At 35.9% G+C, this 24,104-nt stretch overlaps 1 protein-coding gene across 1 annotated transcript in view; it reads right to left on the reverse strand.

The window, feature by feature from the left end:
• Positions 1-727: 727 nt before the first annotated feature.
• The window catches only part of PLEKHB2 (pleckstrin homology domain containing B2), a 44,640-nt gene continuing 21,263 nt past the window's right edge, over positions 728-24,104 (reverse strand). The window contains exons 3-8 of the mRNA XM_044666657.1: positions 20,934-21,086; positions 19,067-19,169; positions 14,448-14,487; positions 12,638-12,727; positions 10,464-10,569; positions 728-880 (exon numbers count right to left, since the gene is read on the reverse strand). Coding sequence (XP_044522592.1) covers positions 744-880; positions 10,464-10,569; positions 12,638-12,727; positions 14,448-14,487; positions 19,067-19,169; positions 20,934-21,086 — 629 coding nt within the window. The 3' untranslated portion in view covers positions 728-743. The remainder of the gene's footprint in view (positions 881-10,463; positions 10,570-12,637; positions 12,728-14,447; positions 14,488-19,066; positions 19,170-20,933; positions 21,087-24,104) is intronic.

Here is a 24,104-nt window from a genome sequence, read left to right on the forward strand (position 1 = left end):
TGTGTCAGAGAACTATAAGGTTTCAGTCTACGGTATACAGTAGTTGCCCTGATTGGAAGCTCTCTACAAAAAATTTTACCAATTCCAGTCTCTTAAGATTCAATGAATCCATTCACAACAGAGAAAATAAGCACCACTGGATAACTACAGGGCCTACTACAGAGGTATATGGAGTGTCACCGCTGCCTTGGGCACTATTCTTTGGAGTGTGTAGTGCAAAAAGTCTATATTGCTTTATCGTGCATAGTTTACCACCTGCCATGCCAATGCCAACATCCAGACTGTTCCATAGTTAATTCTTAAGTTGAGTTAGCAATTGGATTAATTGGGTTTTTCCCTGCCAGAAATAATCACCTATTTGAGGATCATTATATGAGCAGCATGCTTCTAATATGGATGACAAAGCTATATCTCTTATGCTCTGCATTTAACGCTACAGTGATAATGTTCTTCAAAATGAATGAGCTCATATAAGTCTTTCTTATACAACCATGTTCCATAAAGAGCTCTTGAAATGATCAAGTAACCTTTTAATTTGTATTTCAATTGAACAGCATGCTTACAATCCTGCCTTGTAAAATTTATACTAATTATAATTAAAATGTCACTATTTAAAAAGTATTATTGTAACTGTCTTTAAAAATCTTTACAGTAAAACAGGAATACCTTGCAAAATATATTATTGTCACACACAGAAAATAAATAAAGGTTTTGGAAGCTACAAATACAAAGATCTAGAGAAACTAGAAGACCCAGAACAAAGATCCCAAGGCCATGCCAGTGGCTGCTCCAGCCAGCATGCCCAGAGCCAGGTCTCCATCGTTGTCCCGATAACGCTCCCTAATGATGACATGGTTGGCAGGCTGCTGTCCATAAGGTCCTAGAAAGGATGTACAACAGAACATTACATACCCCATTAAAAACAAATAGCAGCACAATTGGAAAAGTAAAATATCTTTTAATAAAAAACAATTAAAAAAATTTTTTTAAGCAGAGCTACTATGTGGGTTAGTTTTGCTGAACCATTTTCCTTTGTTGAAAGTAAGAGTTTTATGTGTACATGTTTTGTAGGATACAGAGGTACAGAAATGGCTAATGTAAAAAAAAAAGTTATCAGTAAGACTTAATTGTTAAAGAAAAGAATCACAAGACAAGGGATGAACAAGTATATTTTATAACAAATTCCTACGTCAAAAGAAAATTTTTTACTCAGCTTTCATTAATGAGACATCAGGACATCATATTTCCTTTTAAACTGACAAAATAAAGCTAAATTCTCTTCAAATGGCTACAATAATCATTTTCTATTAAAATTTTTGACTTACAGCCTATATTCTCACAACCTAGGATAAATAAATAATGTGAACTTTTCAGAATGCAACAAAAAGTAGTGATGGTTCTTTTTTGGTGTCCCATCATCTCTACCACCATTTGTAAATGGCCTAATCAACTCGTTTCCAAAAAAACTTAGGAAAATTCATATGAGCTGATGCGAAGTGAGGAGATTCAAGAAAACAATACATAAAGTAACAGTAATATGATAAAAATAATCAATTTGGTAAAATTTAGAAATTCAGATTAACACAATGACCAACCACAATTCCACAGGACTCAAGATGAAACATGCTTTCCACCTCCAGACAAAGCTGATGAGAATCACCAAAATGCAGAACAGAACTATGCCTAAAGGGCTATAAAAGAATGCATACACATACATGCCCTTTGAGCCACTACCAGGTCTGTATCCCAAAAAGATTTTTAAAAATTTGGAAAGGATCTCTTCGTACAAAAAATATTTATAGCTGCTTTCTTTGTGATGGCAGAGAATTAGAAACAAAAGAGATGCCCCTCAATTGGAGAATGGCTGAACAAATTGTGGTATATGACAGCGATGAAATATCACTGTGCTATAAGAAATAATGAACAGGATGATTTCAGAAAGAATTGGAAAGATCTATGTGAACTAATGCAGAAGAAACACGGAGAACCAGAAAAACATTGTACACAATAACAGCAATATTTTGGAACAATCAAATAAAACAGACTTTGCTACTAACAGCAATACAATGATCCAGGATAATTCTAAGAGACTTATGACAAAGAATGCTATCCACCTCCAGAGAAAGAAATGTTGCCTCAAAAATGTAGATGGAAGCATATGATTTATCACTTGTTTATTTAGGTACTTACAAAAATGAATAATATGGGGGAAAAAAGAATGCAGATCAGAACTTATTTTTTTCTTTTTTCTTTTTTTTGGTGGGGAGGAGACATGGCAAACGCAGGCATTTGTTTTACTTGAATAAAACAACTTATGAGTTTTGTTTTTCTTGCCTTCTCAATCAGTAAAGGGAGAAGGGAACAGAACTCAGAATTGAAAATTTAAATAAATTTGAATTAAAAGAAAAGGCTAGGGGGGCAGCTGGGTAGCTCAGTGGAGTGAGAGCCAGGCCTAGAGACAGGAGGTCCTAGGTTCAAACCCGGCCTCAGCCACTTCCCAGCTGTGTGACCTTGGGCAAGTCACTTGACCCCCATTGCCCACCCTTACCAATCTTCCACCTATGAGACAATACACCAAAGTACAAGGGTTTAAAAAAAAAACAAATAAAATAAAAGGCTAGAGATAAACAATTTCTAGTTCCAAAACTTGACCTCCTCCATGTTTGAATTTATGCCACCTGAATGCCAAACACCTCAACTATAAGACAAACAAAATCTATTACCCACACACACAAAAATTGCAAAGGCTCAGAGATTTAGAACTAAATGGGAACTCAGAAATCATCTAGACCAAGCCCTTCATATTTACTGCAAACAGAGGCCCAAAAAAGTTAAATGACTTGCCCAAGATCACAATGGTAGTAAATGTCAGAGATATGATTTGAATCCAGAACTTAATTCCCAGATTCAGTGTTCTTTCTACTGTATTCCTCTGCAGTCTTTCTAATGAATTTTTAAATGTATCTGCCCCACTTGAGCCTCTATTTTCTACTACTTGGCTATGCACAATTCCATCAGCATAATAATGAATAGAGTAATAAATGAGAAATGAGCAAAGCAGTGAGGAATCCAGGGATTCCATAGCAATTCCAAAGATGAAATAGTGGTTAGAAAGCTAATTAATTAGTTCAACGGCAGTATAACAGAAGGAAAGAGGAGGACAAACTCATTAAACTTTCAACCATTATTACCTAAGAATCATTCTTTAATAGAGCAGTTATGAACTTTAAAACAGAAACTTTCAATCATGCAAATTGGATTTTAAATTAAACTAAATCTCTTCCTATAACTTGCTTTCATTTTTAAATACATAGAAGTCATTTATTAAATATCCTAAAGCAGAAAGCACCTGTTTTTCCTAAAAATCTTTTAAGCAAACAAATATCATAAAATATTATATAAGAGACTATCATTGATCACATTATTAAATTATTATTCAAAAAAAAGGTTACAGGAGTTTAGGCTACAGTGAGAGTAGAAGGAATAAAAAATCACTATCATGAATGATCTCTTTGACAATGGCCTCTCTACTACCCAATTCATTCTACATATCAATGATCTTCCTTTTTCAAAACTTCCCATAACTAAAAGATAAAACTATGAATATCTTGATCTGGCTTTGAATTCTCTTTCTAAACTCATCTCTTAGTAGTACCCAAAAAGAACTTCTATGCCAGGCACATTCGTCTACTTACCATTGTAAAGGTTAAAAATTAAAGGGCTGGACTAAATTTATAAGACTGTGATCACCGGGAATTATTATTCAACAGAATGACTTTTTTATGGTAGTTTATTTACAAAAGGAGAAAGAGTGAAAGTAAGGAAATCAGAGAGATTACTCAGGCCTAGTCCAAACCAGGCAGGGCTTCAGGGGCCCAGAGATAAATTAAACTAGTTTTTTAGCCACAAGGTCTCCTCCAAGACAAGGAGGCCTCTCCATAGGCTAGTACCGCCAGGAAAACCCAGGAAAAGTCAGCCTTTTTCACTCACCCATGTGGTAGTTCTAAGGGAAAATTCAAGAGCAGTCCAAGGTCCCCAGCCAGAGCTCCTTCAAGATCAAGTTGAAGGCCAAAGGCCTCCTCACAGGAAGTTCTTGACGCTTTTAAGGACCATTCCTTTCCTCACTTCGTGTGCCCACTTTACGTGGACCAATTACAACTAAAGTTTTGCTTAGGACCGCCCAGGGGGTAGTCAGTCTAGATTCTGATTCATCAGCCACTATTGCACATGTGGGTCACAGACCTCCCCATACTTAAAAGATAAGTGGGGTATATATGCTTCTGGTGATTAAATCTAAAAATGCACAGGGGAGTTAATCCTATCTTCACACCATTCTACAAATGTTATTAACATTCCTTTCTCCACAGCTTTGCTCAAGTCTAAAGTGACTATACCCTTCCCATTCCTACCTACCCCAATCTCATCTATTACTTTATAAAGGCCCAGTTCCCAAGCCACCATCTTCATGAAGTCTTCCTTGAACATTTCAGCCAGTAGTAATCTCTTCTCCTTCTGAAATCTTTTTGTACTTGTATTATATATTCAGCACTTACTCACCTACTATCTTCTAAGATCTTCTTATAATAATTATCTTATATACTGCTTACTAAACCTTTCTATTTGTATGTAACGTTAAGTATAGTGGAGACAGGCAACAGAATAATGTGTTGGTAATTATGTAACATTGGTTCTCGTGCCAATTCTAATACTACTTGTATGACATTGGTTAAATAAGTAACTTGGAGACATTGGATGAAGTTCATAACTTCAGTTATCCTTGACTCTTCCCACTTTCTTATCTCTTATATCCAATCAGTTGCCAAGGTTTATTAATTCTTTCTTCATAGTATTTCTTTTAGCTATATCCTAGACCAGGATTTGGCAAACTACAGCCTCAGGACAAAATACAGATCACCACTCATCTCTGTATGGTTGTATGTTAAAAGTGGTTTTATATTTTTAAATGGCTGAGACCAAAAAAAAAAATTTTATGACAGGTGAATGCAGTTAAAATTTCAATGTCCATAAAGTTTCACTGGAACACAGCCATGCTCACTTAAGTGCTTTGGTAAAGTCAATTCCATGACAACTAATATTGTTTGAATCACAATACCAAGATGTTTTATATACTTCCTAGGATGTCAAAAGTTAAAACAAGTAAGACCTCTTTACTCCCATAAATTTGTAGCAGATATCTTTTCTGAACTCAAACTACAGTTCCAGTAGCATTTTTGGACCTTGATGCAAGTGTAAAGGAAATTTTCATGTTCTGAAATTCATCTAACAATACAAATAAAATTCTATAAGTGCATATTCTTTGTGATGAATATGCTCAATTAAAATTATACTCATATGAAAAGATATTTTCAAAGAGGAAATACACAAAGATTTATTAATGATAAGCATTAATGAATGAACACTTGCAATCTACTTCAATAAGGAACTCTCACTTTTAACCCCAATTAAGTGAAATGCTATTCCCAACACTCTCAAAAAAAAAGAATTGCATTCTTTTCATTGGTAGACCTATGTTACAAAAAAATTGTATTCAATTATCTCTATATTTTAAATATCATTAGTAAAATATGGAATGTAGAAATGTTTTTATATCCTTGATTTTGCCTCCTGGCTCACAAAGCCTAAAATATTATACTCGAGCCCTTTAGCTTGCCAACTCCCACTCTTAGATTACAATAATAACTTCTTAAATGATCTTCCTATTTCCAGGCATTCCCTTCTTCAATTCATTCTTCAGATGGCTGCCAAATAATCTTCCTAAAGTATAAGTCTAATCACGTCACTCCTTTGCTCAAAAATCTTCAGCAGACCCCTATCAATTACTCAACCTGGCATTTAAGAACTCCAAGAATATGGCTTTTATTCATTTATTTCAAATTATTCTCCTAAATGTATTCAACACTTCAGCAAAAGTGGTCCACTAAGTGTTAACTGAATTCAGTATTTCATCTTCCATGGTATCTTCCATGAATTCTTAAATTTCCTGTGGGGGAAATGGGGGTGGGTGCTGTTGGTGAATTTTTACTAAAGTGTCATTTTTTTAATCTCTTCTTGACTTTTTTATTACAAGGGCTGGTAACTCTGGAAGGAAAGGGAAATCTTTGGGAATGATAGTAATAAGGAAAAAGATAATTTTTTTCTTCTTTGAAAAGAATTAAGTTTCCTTCAAGGATCAGTTTTGGTGTTAACTCCTATGAAAAGCTGTTCCTAATTCACCAATTTATTAATGTTCTTTTCCTCCTTAAATTAACTTGTACTTATGGGAGAACTGCATGTTCCAATAAAAGGTAAGCCCACTGGAGGAAGAGACCATTTCATTTTTGACATGGCCCTATGCCTAGTACAATGTCTTGCACACAGCAGGTGCTTAAACATGTTACTGGAATTGAAGCAGTCCTGTTTCTTTCATATACAAAAAGAGAAGCCTGGACTAAATGATTTTTGAGTTGTCTTCTACCTCTAAAATAACACAAATATTATTCATTCTAGCTTTGACTCCCCAATTGATTTATAAATTATTTGGACAGACTATGTATTAAATTTTTATATTCTCTTACTTATATGTACACAATAGGCATTTAATAAATAACTACATAATGAAAATGAATTAATCAGAAGAAATGCTCTGCCACAAAGATGAAAATCAGTGAAGTTCATGGACAGTAGGCAATACGGTTCAAAGCAGCCTGCAAAATAAAAAGAAATGCTCTGCACAAAGGGAGAATTTGGAGTCAGGTCCAGAGACAGGAGTTCCTGGGTTTACCTCTGGCCTCAGACACTTCCTAGCTGTGTGTAATGCAAGGTGGCTAACAGAAACTTTTTGCTTCTGCAACTTCTAACGGTCATAAAACGTCAGTTAAACATCTTAGAATGTTCAGAAAGTCAGTTAGAACTTAAAGCGATAAATAGTTGGAAGTTCCAACTGACGAGGCTTTTGCCTTCTGGCTTTCGCTGTGACTGGAGGCTTTTGCTTTGGCCTTTCGGCTTTGGCCTAATTGCTTCGGCCTTGGCCTGTGCTTATTTTGTTTTTGGGAAATTTGGACCTATCTCATTTCTCTGGACCTCTCCCTGATCTCCCATCTCCATCCCTCCCCTTCCTGATTTTCCTTTGGGTTCTGGTTGGAAGGGAGGGCCTGATGATTGAACATTGTGGGTTTTAGTTTCTTTAGATAATTGGAGTATCCTCAAAATAAGTTATCCCTAGGTTTGATAAAGACTTTATTTAAAAGGCAGTCAAATCTTCCTGACTAGGAGAGCTGGACACTCTCTGTCTAAACCTCTCTGCAACCCATCCCCCACCCTCACCCTTCTCCCTAGCAGCAGTTAGAAAATCCTGAAGCCCCTCCCCCTTCTGACTGACCCTGGTATTAATAAATCCCCTTGTTACCTACTCAAACCCTGTGGTGAGTCATTGTGTCGAAAATTAAGATAAGGGCCAAAAGTAAAGAATCATTTTCCTTTATTTCTAGAGACAACTGGGGCATCCATCTTGACAGGAAGTACCCACCTTCAAGACTTCCTCCAGCCATCAGTTTCACTGGCAGGGAGGGGCCCTCTCGACCCCTCCTTCAAGAGACTTTGAAAACTAACAAGAGAAACCCTCCAGTCAAGCCTAAACATTTCTTACTGGCCCTAATTTCCTTGCTGTATCCTCTGTCTCAAGCCTCTGGGAATAAACCTGTTGGAGCTGCCTCTCCTACATACCCCATTTCCTTTATCTCCTATATACCTTCCCATACCTTCATTCCTCCTCCAATCACCTTATAATCCCTTATTCCCTTTTATCCTTCCTCACACATACCCACTCTACTCAGCTTATTTACTATTCTTTTTTGATAACATGTGTGACCCTGGACAAGTCACTTAACCCCCACTGCCTAATCCTTACTACTCTTCTGTCTTGGAACCAATACACAGTAGTCTAAGATGGAAGGTAAGGGTTTAAAAAAAAGGGGGGGGGGGGGGAGGGCGGAGTTTGCTCACAGGGAGCCCTGTATCATGACTACTTTTACATCAGCATCTGCCTGGTCAGTAGCTAACTCCCTTCCAATTCCCTCACTGAAAGCTGGCCAAGTAATTCCATTTATCTACACCTACTCCTTACAATAGACACATTTTGGAACTGGGTAATACGATAATGAAAAATCATGAAAAAAAGTCCCTCACTAAGGAGAATGCATGCTTTCCTGTCCATCCTACTCCAAAGTTCCAGCTCTTTCAAGCTATCTTGTTCTCTATCTATAAGCCTTGTTATGCACCTTCTGTGTCTCCAAAATTTGTATCTTCTGGTTCTTCTTTACCTGAACCCCTTGATATTCATGCATGATCTGATCAGCTTGCTAATTTAGTTCTAATATGAAGCACCTAGCCACAACACTATTCTAAACTCTTATTTAAAGAACTTTAAATCTACCTTCACTACTGGCTTCCAGTACCTATCCCAAATCCATCTTATCTCCAGGCCAATCCTTTATTCTGGATGCAACCTTACCAACGCTTTTTCCATATCGTTCATTTTTATAAGGGAGCAACCTCATAAAACCAAAACTCTAAAACATATACCCAAATAAATAAGTGAAAAATCACATGCTTTCCAAGTCCAATTCTTTCTCTTTAGGTAGATAGCATTCTTTATCATAAGACCCTTGGAATTGTCCTGAATCATTATATTGCTCTTAGAAGCAAAGTCTACCACTGTTGATCCATTTCACAATATTGCTTATACTGTGTACAATGTTTTCTTGGTTCTACTTATTTCACTATCAGTTCATGAAAGTCTTTCCAGAACTTTCTGAAATTATCTTTTTCATCATTTCTTAAAGCATAATAGTATTCCATCACCATCATATGCCACAATTTGTTCAGTCACTCCCCAATTGATGGCCATACCTTCAATTTCCAATTCTTTGCCACCACAAAGAGCTGCTATAAATATTTTTGCACAAGTAGATCTTTCCTCCCCTGTAAGAGGGGAAACTAGATATTTAAGGTATGGTTACCAGGAATCTGATTAGCTTGATTCCAAATTTAAAATAGACCCAAGTCAGGATGGCTTTTATGGAAGTTTATTTACAATTAGGAAAGTTGGAGGTAGGGAAATAGGTAGACTCTGGCCGGGACAAGAGGTCCTGACCGGATGAGAATTTAGAGGAGCACAGAGGCTAATTAAACAAGGCTACTAGCCACAAGGCCTTTTACTATTAGAGAGGCAAGAGAAGCCTCCTTGAGGGTAGAGCCTCCAGAAACGCCAAGGGAGGAGAAAGAAAGTCAGCCTAACTTACCCACGTGACAATTCAGAGGGACGCCACCTGAGGTCTTAGCAGAGATCCTTCAACACCAAGTTCAAAGTGCCAACTGCCTCCACAGGCAGTTACCATCATATTTAAAAAGATAGCAGCTTTCGTCACTTCCTGCATCTACCTTCAATTTCAAGTGGACAAATGGCAGCCTCAATACTATTTTGGACTGCCCAAAGGGCAGTCCCTTGTTTTTGATTTGTTACTTATTGTCACATGTGGGTAACTAATCTCCCCTCCCCACTAAGTTGGGTGGGGTGACATTATTTCTGATGGCTAGAGTCTAACAATGAATGAGGAGCTAATTCCATTTACACCCCCCCTCCCACTCCTTTTTTAAAATCTCTTTGGGATTATAAAGACCTAGTAGTCTTTCCAACTCTTTTGGTTCAAATACCTTACCCTGAAACTTGTGACTGCTACAATTTAAAGTCTCCAGTTAGAAATCTATCATTTATTTTTCATTTTGCAAGGTGTGGAGTGAAAGAGAATACTATATCAAAATCAAGAATTAACTTAAACCCTTTCAAGATTTCTAATTTATAATGGCCAATATAAATATTTAGCAGGACAACAAAAGAGGAATTTTAAACGACAATTAGAGGAAAAATAAAAACAACCTATTGTGAGGATTTCTTTTAATACAGATCTTTTCATTTACTTATGTCTTAAATATTAATGCACTTCATTAATTATTATTTCTCTCCTTGGGATCCAAGTTACATGGACTTATAGGAGATTCTTGGTTTTGTTTTTGTTGTTTTTAAACCCTTACCTTCTGTCTTGGAGCCAATTGGCTCCAAGACAGAAGAGTGGTAAGGGCTAGGCAATGGGGGTCAAGTGACTTGCCCAGGGTCACACAACTGGGAAGTACTTGAGGCCAGACTTGAACCCAGGACTTCCAGTCTCTAGGCCTGGCTCTCAATCCACTGAGCAACCCAGCTGCCCCGACTCTTTGTTTTTTAATCTTTACAATTATTCCACTATTTTAAGGCAATTAGAAAACATGAAATACTTAATGTTGATGTTTGATCTGAGTATCGTACTTTAAATAAAAAGACAAAAATTAAATGATATTCCAAAATTAGGAAAAATAAACAGAATAATATATTCACTAATTAAAGAGACAATAACAATGTCATTAGTTACCTGGATATGGATACTGATATGGTACTGCATAAGCCTGTCCATTAGCAGCATAGATGACCTGAGTTCCTGGAGGGTATGTACCATTATAGTGACCATAGCCAAATACCTGTTTCAATGGAATATTAGGCATATGATAAGGTTTGTAACAAGTTTTCTGAAACAAGAAAATATGTTAAAGTTCTCTCTCCTAGGTTTTAGGCACCAAAATTTTAATAGTTGATATAGACAATAAGATTCACTATAGGTATGTGCTTACTAAATAAGTCTTTATTAAAAAACTGAACAAACACAAGAGTTAAGTTGGGTAGTAATTATTTAAATTGCAAAGAGATTCTTTTGCTTACAAAATTACTTATGGTATTTCACCATGAATAAATCAAAGAATAAAAACATAATTCCAAACTAAAATTATTACTCTAAAATTTGAAAGGCAGCATTATAACAGAAGAAAGAACATTGAAATTGGTATAGGGAGCTTAGGTTCTAGTGCAGGCCCTTCTACTAACTAGCTACATGACCTTGAACAAATTACTTAATATATACTGGCCTCAGTTTCTTCATCTATAAAGGGTGGGTTTTGGAATAGATGACCTCTTAAATCACTTCTAATTCTTAAATCAGTCATTCAAACATTTATTAAGCACCTATTATATCCCAAACACCGTGCTAAATTTACTAGCAATTGAGACCTACTTATACCTAAGCTTGGGGTACAGCAGTATAGCTGGCTGAAAAACCGTATGCCAGTTACCACCTCTGTGAACTGCAGATCCTTTACCTATAAATTGAGCTGCTATCATTTGTATTACTTACCTTATAGGATTAATGTGATTTAAGTACTCTAAAAATTAAAATGCACTGTTATAGCAACTATTTTTATTTTCAGTAGCTCCATCTTTGCCTAGTCTGTTACTAAAGTAGTGGTTCATGGGGGCAGCTGGGTAGCTCAGTTGATTGAGAGCCAGGCCTAGGTTCAAATCTGGCCTCAGACACTTCCCAGCTATGTGACCCTGGGCAAATCACTTGACCCCCATTGCCTAGCCCTTACCACTCTTCTGCCTTGGAGCCAAGACACAGTATTGATTCTAAGACGGAAGGTAAGGGCCTCTTAAAAATAAATAAATGAAGTAGTAGTTCATGGACCAATATGCATTATTATAAAGAAAGAAACTATAACTATATTGCCAAAGCAACAGACTGTGGTGGGGGCGGGGAGGGGGGCAGTGTGGCGGCGCAGGGCAGCAACCTCCTGCCTAAAAAGGCTACAGCTGCTTAGAACAGGAGAACCAGAGCTTTGTCCTATAAAAGTTTTTTTTTAGCCTATCTATACACTGCATTGACTTAGATCTCTGAGGGCCTGTGGGAGTCTTTGTTTGTATGTACATGTGCACACACTGCTGAAGAGTTACTTGAATTAATGAGGTAGCCAGCCCTTTTAAAAAGTTTCCTTTAAAATTTCCATTTGTAACCAAGACTGATTTCAAATGGCCCCCTTCATGTACTCTATGTTCTGGCCTATCTAACCTTCTTGATACTCTCCATATATAACTTTTCATCTCATCTCTGTGTCTTTAGACAGACCATTCTGCAGACCTATTATGATCCTCCCTCCTAAACTACCCCTTTTTTAATCCTTAGCTGTCTGCAAGGCTCAACTCAAGTACTAGTTACTTTCAGAATTCATTCATAATTTCTCAAATTATTAGTGTTCCTGTAAATGATTTGGCACTTAAATGCATACTGAATTGAATTAACTAAACTATCAGCTCTATTATGGCAATCAGTGTCTTATATTGCATACAATCCAGAATTTTTCATGGAATACCATGCAAAGCTTTAGAAAATCCACGATTTCATCTGCCTCAATGATCCTTCCACTGATAAAAAACTATAACAACTTCATACTTTAACAGTTTCAAGAGTAAATATGACCCAAAAGGGGGGAGCGGGGAAGGAGGACAAACTTCTAACAGCTAGGTAGCCTTTCCAGTGCACAAAATTAGCATTTATATGTTTCCTGAATTTGAATGATACAGTTATGCAAATGGTAAAGTCTTGAGATATAATCCTAATTTCTCCAATGATGCTTTCAAGATGAATGAAGGACTAAAACAAGAAACCAAAATGCTTTAATTGTTAGGATTTTATTTATTCCCGTAAAATTCCTTTCATACCTCAGGGGATGGTGTGGCATAAGCTGTGTAAGGAGGAGGAGATGAAGCAACTGCAGTCTCATCATACATGACTTCTGAGCCAACATAGCCCTATATAAGGGGAAAGAAAGGAAGAAAAGAAACAATTTCTAAAGTATGAAAACTGGTCAAAAGTATACTGTATGTATACTTTATAACCACAGATATATAAAATGAAAATAACAAGCTCACCTATAAATGGAAAATACAATTATGCTCAATCAAAGAAGCAGAAGGAAAAACAGAAAGCATCAAATCTGTGCTAGGAATGACACTGACCAGTTATGTCTATAAATCTTCATGGCATCATTTATAATAGCATAATGTTCATGCAGATAAAGATGAAAACCAAAGACCTTCAAAAAAAGACTGCCAAAAGAAATGAATGCTCATAAAGCTATTTAAAGCCTTATACAAAGTCACGGTCCTATACTTTTTGCTCTTAAAACATACTTAAGTCACCTACCAATGAAAAAGCTGGAATCTGAAAAAACACTCTGTTCAAGAATTTGTTGCAGCAACAAAGTTGTTTGGTAAGTATCCTATATTTAAGTGCTCCCTAGTTTAAAAACAAATCACGGACTTATACCTTCTAACTACATGTATGCATATGTATATGTATGTGTATATACACACATAAAGAGCCAGATAAGTCTCCTGGCACTAACTACAGAAGAAAATAATACTAATTCAATATAAAATTGAGTTTAACATAAAAAAAGGTAAGTTGTATTGCTCATTAACTTTTTCTTTTTTTAAAACCCTTACCTTCCATCTTAGAATCAATGCTATATATTAGTTAGCAGTAAGGATAGCATTGGGGATTAAGGGACTTGCTCAGGGTCACACAGCTAGGAAGTGTCTTGAGGCCAGATCTGAACCTAGGACCTCCCATCTCTAAGTCTGGCTCTCAATCCACTGAGTTACCTAGCTGTTCCCTGCTCACAAAACTTTTAAAAGAGAAAAAAAAAAACTTTTAAAAAATTTTCTTTACTTCCATTTTCAATGTTCATTCCTATGTGTCTAAAACTGTCTTTTGCTTTACCTGACATACAAAATGTTTTAACACACTAAGTAATTTAATTTTTAGGCAGTGACATTCGGGAATAATGATACAATTTGTTAAAAGATGATTATAAAGGAGGAGGTCTGATATACTACTACTGACCTGTATAAAATTAGATATGTCATTATTAATTACTTAAGGCCAAATGCAATATTTAATAAATATGATCATACCTCATCCGTTTCAGAATCTCAAGATGTATACACAGAAACCCGAACATGTAAACCCGAACTTCTAAACACAGCATAATCCAATGGGCTATTACATCTTATTTAAAAACTAATAATTTATGTCTTTTAACCAATATTATGCCTACCAGAGGCTGGTTAATCTAAACTAAACTGCCTAGTTAGCCATGGTCTAATTAGCAGCATCAAGAGCCTCCCCAAGGGGGCAGCTGGGTAGCTCAGTGGATTGAGTCACTTGACCCCCCACTACCCACCTTTACCACTCTTCCAACCAAGGAACCAATACACAGAGAAATTATGGGTTTAAAAAAAAAAAAAAAGAGCCTCCCCAAATCTATAATTCACTTCCACTGTTACGATCTACTTATCAGGCACCAAATGAGGAAACATGGGAGATGTGATCAATTAGCCCATATATCATTTCCAATTACTTTGTCTAGACTTCCCCACCTTAGTCCAATTAGGTCATATATAAACACTAACAATGTCTCTCTGACCCCAAAAAGGTTGAGGTGTTGCTACAAACCCAAAAACTTACTGTATTTGTCCTGGCATCCTGGAGTGCAAATTGCCAGGCCCTGGGGAAGACAATAAAAGGTAGTTTTATTTAACATTCTTCCTTATTTTGTCCAAAAGGTTGCATAACAGGTAGAACCTCTTATAGGAGTCCATTTTATAGATCTCACTACATAAGCTACCTTCTCAAGCCCATTAGCTCCACTGGTTAAGGCATAGGGTATTTATTAATGATGTTAACGCCCCAACTACTAGAAAGTCATCAAGTTGCTCTGTTCAAAAACAGTATCACCTCCAGAGAACAACCTCTCTGAATTCAGTAAGGCTTCACCAAAGACAACAGAACTAAAAGGTATTTCTTAATCTTTATTTGGGGGGAGGAGGGGGGAAGCATTTCTAGAATTGTAGGACCTGCCTACCAAAGTGTTTTCCAAAAGCACACTCTTTAAGAAGGAAGGAACACCTACCTTCTTATAGCCATGGAACATTAAAAGCAGTGTTTTAATTAAGGAATAATAACACTACCATTCGCAGACATACCATCACTTTACAGTTTACAAATTGCTTTCCTAACCCATTAGCTTGTTGAACACCACATTGGGTATCACAAATTCTTAGAGCAGTTTTAAGCTATTAATGCTTAAATCTTTTTGAGTCAACATTCTTATTTACCAAAAAAAAGAAGCAATCCAACTTTAATTATCCACACTTTACATCAAGAAAACAAGGGTCAGAAAAGTGATTTGTTCAAGTTCAGATAGCTAATTAAAGAGCCTAACTTTTTCTTGACCTCAAGGAATAAAATTAGATACAATAGATAAAAGATAAAGAGGCAAATTTGGAGAAGCAGAGCCAAGAAGCCATAATAGCAGAGTCAACTTCCCTCCAAAGAAATGAGAATTTTGTAGGGGTAAAATTAGAAAGGCCCAAGAATTGGCTGGGCAGAAGAGTGAAAATACCTTGCCCAAATATAAAACTCCCTAAAATTTAGAATAGACCAAACAGAAAATGATTCCACAAGACAACAAGAAATAGTTTAACAAAGTGAAAAGACTGGGAAAAAAAAGGAAAGAAAACAAGGTATATCAAAACAAAAACCACAGATCCAGAACAAAAAGAAATTAAAGAATCTAGGCCTACTTAGAAACCAGAATGCCCCAAAAAAGTTTCTAGATTTCATGTTTCAAGAAATCTTAAAGTCATCTATAGAAAAAAAAAAAGAAAAAGAAAAAACTATCCAGATCTCTTAGAACCAGTGAGTAAAATAGGAACAGAATTCAAGTCAAGAAAACTCTCTTAGAACCAGAGGAAAACAGGAACAGAATTCAAGTCAAGAAAACTCAAAACAAAAACTCTCAGGTACATGTTAGTTGTAATTCAAAACTTCTAGTCAAAGAAAAAAATATTACAAATACCCAAAAAGCAAGAATCCAAGTACCCAGAAGCCAGTAAGGATTATACATGATTGAACAGCCACAACTAGAAAGAAGTGAAGAATTTGGAATATGATATTCAAGAAAGGTGAAGGCTTATAGACAAGAATAACTTAGCCAGCAAAATCTGGTATATAATCTTGCAGGGAGGAAAGATGGATCTTTAAAAAAAACAGAAGACATCCAAGCATTGCAGATGAAGACTAGAGCTGTGTAAAAAACTTGAAAATTCAAACACAAAGATAAACATAAAAAAGGAAGCATGAATGAACAATTAAAAAGGACTAAACAGTAATAAACTGCTCCCTCTCTAATATGGGGAAATGATGCATGTGCCCTTCTGGATCTTATAATCAGGATCATAGGAGTCTAATTATAATTATACAGAAGATCTGGGAGTAGTTCTGTTAAGTCTTGATCTTAAGGGAAGGACAGAAAGAGAAGGGGAAAGGGAAAAGAATGTTAAGAAAATTATCTCATGTAATAAGGGTACACGGTGGGGCAGTTGGGTAGCTCAGTGAATTGAGACCTAGGCCTAGAGACCGGAGGTCCTAGGTTCAAATTTAGCCTCAGACATTTCCCAGCTGTGTGACCCTGGGCAAGTCACTTGATCCCCATTGCCTTCTCTTATCACTCTTCTGCCTTGGGAGCCAATACAAAGTATTGGAACTCTGGCCTGTGTAAAGACCAAACATGAGTCTAGCAAAGTAATGAAGAAACTTGCTACCCACCATCTCCTGACAGAGAAGTGAAACTTGGAAGTGAAGAATTAGATTATTTATTTATGTTTATATATTTAAACATAGCCAAAGTGGAAATTTGTTTTGACTATATATATTTGTAACACAAGTTATGTTTTTCTTTCTCAATTTGGGGGGAGGAGTGGAGGAAGGAAAGTGAGATGATAGATTTTTGCACACTGAAAAGAAACAAAATTGACAGGACACGGGGTGAGTGTAGTGCAAATTTAAGCATGACATCTGGAATATCGTTAGAAATATCCAAAAATGGAACGAACTTCTTAGGTTGATAATTATTATCATCCCTAAAGACCTATGAGGAAAGAAAGGCTAAATCAGATAATCAGTTGTCAGGCAAGATAAAGGGAAAGAATTCCTCTTCAGGTAAAGGTTGGAATGGATGGCCTCAAAATTCCTTACAACTCTGAGATTCTTCAAGTCTCTGAATATGAGCTCAAACTCTTTACCAATCAGTTAGCTTTACATTTCAGATACTCCTTATTTTCAGACATACTACAACCAGGCAATGCAAAGCACATGCTCTGCTGACTGTGCATCAAGTGTCATTTTTAGAAGGAAGGTAGATTTTTAAACTAGACATAATCACTCTATTCAACTATGATGTTTCAGTACATATTTCTGCATCATGACAATCAATGGTATAAATCACCTTTAAAGTCTGACAGCCAGACAGTTTTTCCAGTCTATCAAACCAACAGAGATCAGAATTACACTATAAAAACTCAAGACATGCAATAATTGAGATTCAAAATGAACCTAAAGTTAATAAACTTTGTAGTTTTGTGTTGAGGGTGACAAAATGTGCAAAAAAGATCTAAGAGAAATAAGGGTTTAAAAAAAAAGATATAGTGAACCAGGGGAATTTCTATTTTATCTTGAAGAAAATAGTTTGCCAGGGCTTTGAAACCATAGATGTGCTTCGGCAACAGTTGTTACTGCATGGAGGAGAGATGGATTAGAGCTGGGAGAGACCCTGACGCAGGGAGTAAACTTGGAAGACCCACTACACTAGGCCAGTGATGGAGGTATTAACTAGGGTAGTGGCTATGTGTTAGGCTAGAAGGGGACATATGAGAGGTGTAAAAGCAAAACTGAAAAGGCTTGATAAGTGACTGAACATGGGGAGTGAAAAGAAAATGAGAAATCACAGATTCGCAAGGTTGCATATGTAAGAGAAGATCTTAAATTGTAGATACTTTTGGAAATTGTGTCCAAAAGTCCCTTGTATCTGTTGTTGTTTGTGAGGTAAAAACCAAAACAAGAGGCTTTCTGGTTGTGAAGCTTTTACCTCAAAGCTGTGCGCAGTAATGAACGGGCTTTGAAGACTAATATATATAAAAATTAAAACTATTTTATTAATATTATAGGATTTGTAAAAGGTAAAAGGATATAAAAAGAAGGATTTTCTATCACTAAAGAGATTTCCACCTAATATCACCCACCATCTGACACCACAAGGCAACACTTCAGGACTTCAGAAAACCTTCAGATACTTCAGAACACCCAGGCTACACTGATCTTCTTATTCTAACTAAATAACATATCTTCCTTTAGGTAGGTCTCCAACAATGATAAGTTTCAGTGTTAGTCAGAGTTGCCCTAAGTAAGGCCTGCCTACAATCTGGGTTAAAAGTCAGAGGAAAAAAAATCTTTTTCTTCTGTTAAGTTTAATGCTGATCCCTAAGGTACTCCTCTCTCCAAAAGCTGTTACTCCAAGTATTTCCAAAGGTTTTAGAGTAAGTCTCAGAGAATTTGGAACAGCTCTGTCTTGAACCAAGCTTAGTCCCAAGACTGCAGAGAACTGCTCAGAATTTTAGAGCTAAGAGTGGCAGTTTAAAAAAAATCCCACCTGAGGATTCCAATAGAAACTCCTGCCACTCAACTCATCAGAACTTATTACTTAATCAATAATAATATTCCTAATACATATCTTAGCAACTAGAAGAACATTACTACCCTCAATCAGAAGGAAGACAATGAGGAGCAAAAGACTACAAAAACATAAATGTTAATGCTCTTTTATTTTCAAAAAAAAAAAAAAATCACAGGATTTTAACTATCTTTTCTTGAAAAGAGAAATATGGAAATAACCAAGAAATATGCAGAATTTAAGAACACATTTAACTTTGCCTACAAACCAATTTAGATTTAAAGTCAAATGTTCACTAAAATGAAAAAGTACAAAACAATTGTACAGTTGCTAAGTGAAGTCACTCTCATTACAATGCAATACTTCTGCTAAAACCCAAGAGAATCAGAAAATGGAATCACAGTAATTAGAGATGGAAAAGACCTATTACCATTCCTCCACCCTTCTCTCAGTCATTTACTCTCCAGCCTGAAGGTAAACTCTCCTCCTACTCTTCTCAACTCCACCCCCTCCACAATATAAGTTTAATTGGAAATCAAATTGGAAAATATATTTTCAGCAAGAGATCCACACTTACAAGCAATCATCAGCACTTTCTGCACAAAGATTGACAGTTTTCCCATCTCGACAAACAATTTGCAGTATTCGGTCTTTTGGTTTGCCCTCAGGAGGATGAAAATCTACAGAAAAAAATTAGAAGAGTGGGAGACTTTAATAAAAAATAAGTATTATGTATATATATGCACATATATATTTTATAGGATACTAAGTCACAGGCTTTGGCCTATCCAGGCAGGTAGCCTTTCCCTACTCAACCAGAACCAACTTTTGGCTAGGCTGGCAATACAGCAGTTGCAGACATACCATCTTGAGACAGTATTTTTAAATTTCATATATTATTTTATAAGATATTAGAAATAGGCTTGGCTAGATAGATTTTGAGGAAGATGGAGATGAGAAGAAAGAGCAGGTCCAGTTTCCCGGACAGAAGAGGGTTTGCGAGGGCCTTGGAGTTGGGTGGGATTGAGTTAAGAGGCCCATAGTTTTTAGTGAACTCCTTATCCTTGAACCCTGTTACTGTTATATTTTATCTCCTTACAGCTTTAAGATATTAAATATAGGTATGTTTATATATCTGTCTCTGAGACTTTTTACAGCCAGTCAATTTACTAGGCCCAAGAGTACCAACTGCTCACCTTCAACAGCTATTCAGCTGGCCTTTTATCAATAACTAAGAAGAGATTATACAAGTAGGAATACAGGTCCAATACTATCCTTACAAAACCCAGGTCCAAGTCCTCTCTCACATAAACACATAAAGCTGTGGGACCATGAACAAATCATCTCACCTCTCTTAACTCCAGTCTCTCATCTGTGAAATGGGCCTAATATTACTTGCACTACCTACTTACTTCACTAAGAGTCACACATCTCAGGCATCATGCTTTTTCATTGTTGTCACTATTTGTCATGCCTGATTCTCTTCTCAATCTCATTTGGGGTTTTCCTGGCAAAGATACTGGAGTGGTTTGCCATTTCCTTCTTCAGCTCATTTTTCAGAGGAGGAAACTGAGGCAAAAAGAGTTAAGTGATTTGCCTATAAATGTGTGAGGCCATATTTGAGCTCAAGAAGATGAGCCTCCCTGATTCGGGTCCAACCCTCTATCTACTATGCCACCTACCTGCCCTACTCATTATGTTTCAATGTAAACTTAAGTACCTAGTTACGTACTAGGTACTGCAAGAAGTTAGATTAAGCAATCACAGAAGCTGCCTTCTGCCCCTCGGGGGTTTATGATTATTAAAGATAATTATCTTTCTATTGTTTCCAAACACTTCATTTCCTTAGGTTGTACTTTGTGAGATAAGGTCAGAGGTTATAGACTTATAAGACAAACTATATGAAGCACTTTGTAAACCTTATAGCACTATATAACTGAAAATCATGATCATAACTATCATTAGGCAATTAATGAAAAATATAGGAGTAAAATGTCAAGTTTTAAAATTCTGAAAAAATGTATTTTCAAATATCTTAGGAACTAAGTTAAAAACAAGAATGTTTTATTTTTATACCTTGCAATGGTTAAATATTAAATTGAATAAAATACAAAACTAAACTTCAAACACATCACAAACTGAATGATTTGCACCTTTTCACTATTAGAAAGCTTGGGGAGCAGGGATCCTTCAAAGATTTAAATATATAAATACATTTGGCAGAAACGTAGCTTATACCACCATCCAGGGACCATTGCTAAGGTCCTATCACTTAAAATCCCAAGATTAAATATCAGGATTTTCAATATGACTTATATTAGTTTTATTTCAATTCATTAACGAAGTCCAAAATGTTAAATGTGAATACAGAAATGTCTCCTAGGCTAATCAAAAAAAGAAATAGAAGGAACAGAACTTTAATAGCATGAAGCAAAATTTATCACCTCGGCATTCATTTCCCATTCGGATATTGATGCAGTCCACCAACATGTGAATTTTATCTTCTATATTCTGCCTTGTCTGGTCATCGTAATAGATGAGGTGTCCATCTGACCACAAATCAAACCAGTTTTTTTTCCACCGTTTCAAAATTGTGCCTGAAACAAGAAAATGATGCCTTGAAGCAAAATAACACATCATCTTGTTCTCTAATACTGTAATATAAATAAATTATCCCATTTCACATTTTGAGAAAGGTTAAGGAACTTTCACTAGGCAATCAAAAAAAAGAAAATAAGACAGGTCACAGTAAAATGAAAATTTTCAAGTATGGCAATGCTTAATGCACTGTTTTTCACATCGTATAAAATAAAGTGTGATCAATTCACTGCAGAATCAACAAGTTAATTAAGAATAAAACACTAAATGTTGAATTGAGCTAACAAAACCTATCTCCCATTCATTTTCCCATGCTCCACAGCTCATAAGGACTCTCAAAATGCTTGCCAAGCCCCCTTTAAAAAGATTAAATTTTAGGTCTCTTAGCCCTAAAGAAATTTCTTATGATAGCTGTACCAAAGAAAGCACATCACCCTCCCTCCTTTTTCAAAACATTTTTATATTCTTGCTGATTGCCTAACAGATACATCTTGGAGATGGAGAATAGCACTCAACCTGGAAACAAGAAAACCTAGATTCAAGTGGTGACTTTGAGCTGTGTGACAGTGAGCAGAAAAGTTCAGATCTGCTGTGAATTCACTGGTATGACATATGGAATAACTTATGTTCCCTCTATCACAGGAATGTTCAGGAGTCTTCTGGAAACCTAAAAGACCTATACAAATCATCTATTACTCATAACTATTATGATACATAACAACCCTAAGCCTTAGGATTAATGGGAAGAATGGGACTGTCTGATCAAATGACAGTGCTTGAAGGAACCTAAGAAATCAACTCTTCTTATCATCTCATTTTACAGAGAAGAGAACTGAGGTTAGAAAGTTATATGTTGAAAAGGAAAAAGTAGGATGTTTTTTCTACTAAGATAGTAGAAAGAATTCATAAGGAATCTGGTACTAGCTAAGAAAGAGAGGGTAGATCAATGTACTAGATTAGGGATAAATGACCCCAGCAAGCTAATATTAGTTTGATAAAGCCGAAGATCCCAGCTTTAGGGATAAAAACCCACTAACTGACGAAAACTGCTGGGAAAACTGGAAAATAGTATGGGAAAAATTAGGTTTAAATCAATATTTCACATCCTATACCAAGATAAGGTCAAATTGGGTATATGATTTAAACATAAAGAGCAATATTATATGTAAACTAGGGGATCACAGAATAGATCAGATCGATGGAGAAGGGAAAAATCTGTGACCAAACAAGAGATAGAGAAAATATTACAAGATGTAAAACAAATTAATTTTGATTATTTTAAATTTAAAAGATTTTGCATAAACAAAACCAATGCAACCAAGATTAGAAGTGAAACAAAATGGGGGGAAAAATTTTATAACAAATTTCTCGGATAAAGGTCTCATTTCTCAAATATATAAAAAACTAAGTTTTTGTTTTTGTTTTTTTTTAAACATTATCATTCTTCTCCTAGAATTTTTTTATGGTCTAGTAGAAGGAGATATGTTACATACTCAAATCACTAGAATACAAATTAATACTTGGTATCAGGTGTAGTAATGAAGTTTTACGGATATTTTTTTTTATTTCATTATTATTATTATTTTTTAAACCCTCACCTTCCATCTTGGAATCAATACTGTGTATTGGCTCTAAGGCAGAAGAGTGGTAAGAGTGGGCAATTGGGGTCAAGTGACTTGCCCAGGGTCACACAGCTGGGAAGTATCTGAGGCCACATTTGAACCTAGGACCCTCCCATCTCTAGGCCTGGCTCTCAATCCACTGAGCTACCTAGCTGCCCAAAAAACTAAGTTTATAAGAATCAAGTCCTTTTCCAAATGATAAACAAAGGATATTAATAAGCAATTTTCAGATGAAGAAATCAAAGCTATCAATAAACATAAAAATGTTCTAAATCACTCTTGATTAAATGCAAATTAAAACAACTCTGAGGTACCACCTCACACCTCAGATTGGCCAATATACAGTAAAGAATAATGATAAATGTTGGATGGGATGTGGCAAAATTGGGACACTAATGCATTGCTGGAGTTTTGAACTATTCCAACCATTCTGGAGGGCAATTTGGAATTGTGCCCAAAGGGCTAGAAAAGAATGCATATCTTTTGATCCAATAATACCACTACTAAGTCTATATTCCAAAGACATTAAAAAAAAAATAAGAAAGGACCTGTTAATACAAAATATTTATAGATGCTCTCTTTATGGTGGCAAAGAATTGGCTGAACAAATTATGGTATATAATGGTGATGGAATGCTATTGTCCTATAGGAATGATGAACAGGATGATTTCAGAAAGAGCTGGAAAGACCTATGTGAACTGATGCAGAGTAAGATAAGCAGAACCAGGACATTATACACAGTAACTATAATATTGTGGAACAATCAAATGTGGCAGACTTTGCTAATAATGACAGTATGTAGGATTTAAATTAATGCCCAATACTTCAAGTATTATATTTTATAAAGTTTATTATGTAACAAAATAGAACCAAGTGACTAAGTTTTTCTACCTGCTCAAAAAGCCCGCTCCACCAAAGCCGCAACAAGAAGGCAAGAGCACGAGAGGCAGAACTCCACAGAATTTATATCCTGTCTATGTTGGCACGAAACAACAGGAAGAGATTGGGCTGCTGGGGTTTTTTTTTTAGGGTAACAGATTCTAATTACACAAGTACAATGATCCAGGACAATTCTGAGGGACTTATGAAAAAGAATTCTATCTACCTCCAGAGAAAGAACTATTGAAGTAAGAATGCAGATGGAAGCATATGATTTATCACTTGTTTATTTGGGTATATGTTTTGGAGTTTTGGTTTTATAAGAGCATTTACTTACAAAAGTGAATATGGAAATGTTTTGTGTGATTAAAAAAAAAAATATATATATATATATACACACACACACACATACACACACATCATAGACTGAATTGCTTATCAGCTCCAGGAGGGAGGAGGGAAGAATGAAGGGAGATAATATGGACCATATAACTTTAGAAAACTTATGTGGAAATT

The sequence above is a fragment of the Gracilinanus agilis genome, chromosome 3 (genome assembly GCF_016433145.1).
Source record: "Gracilinanus agilis isolate LMUSP501 chromosome 3, AgileGrace, whole genome shotgun sequence".
Lineage (NCBI taxonomy): Eukaryota > Metazoa > Chordata > Mammalia > Didelphimorphia > Didelphidae > Gracilinanus > Gracilinanus agilis.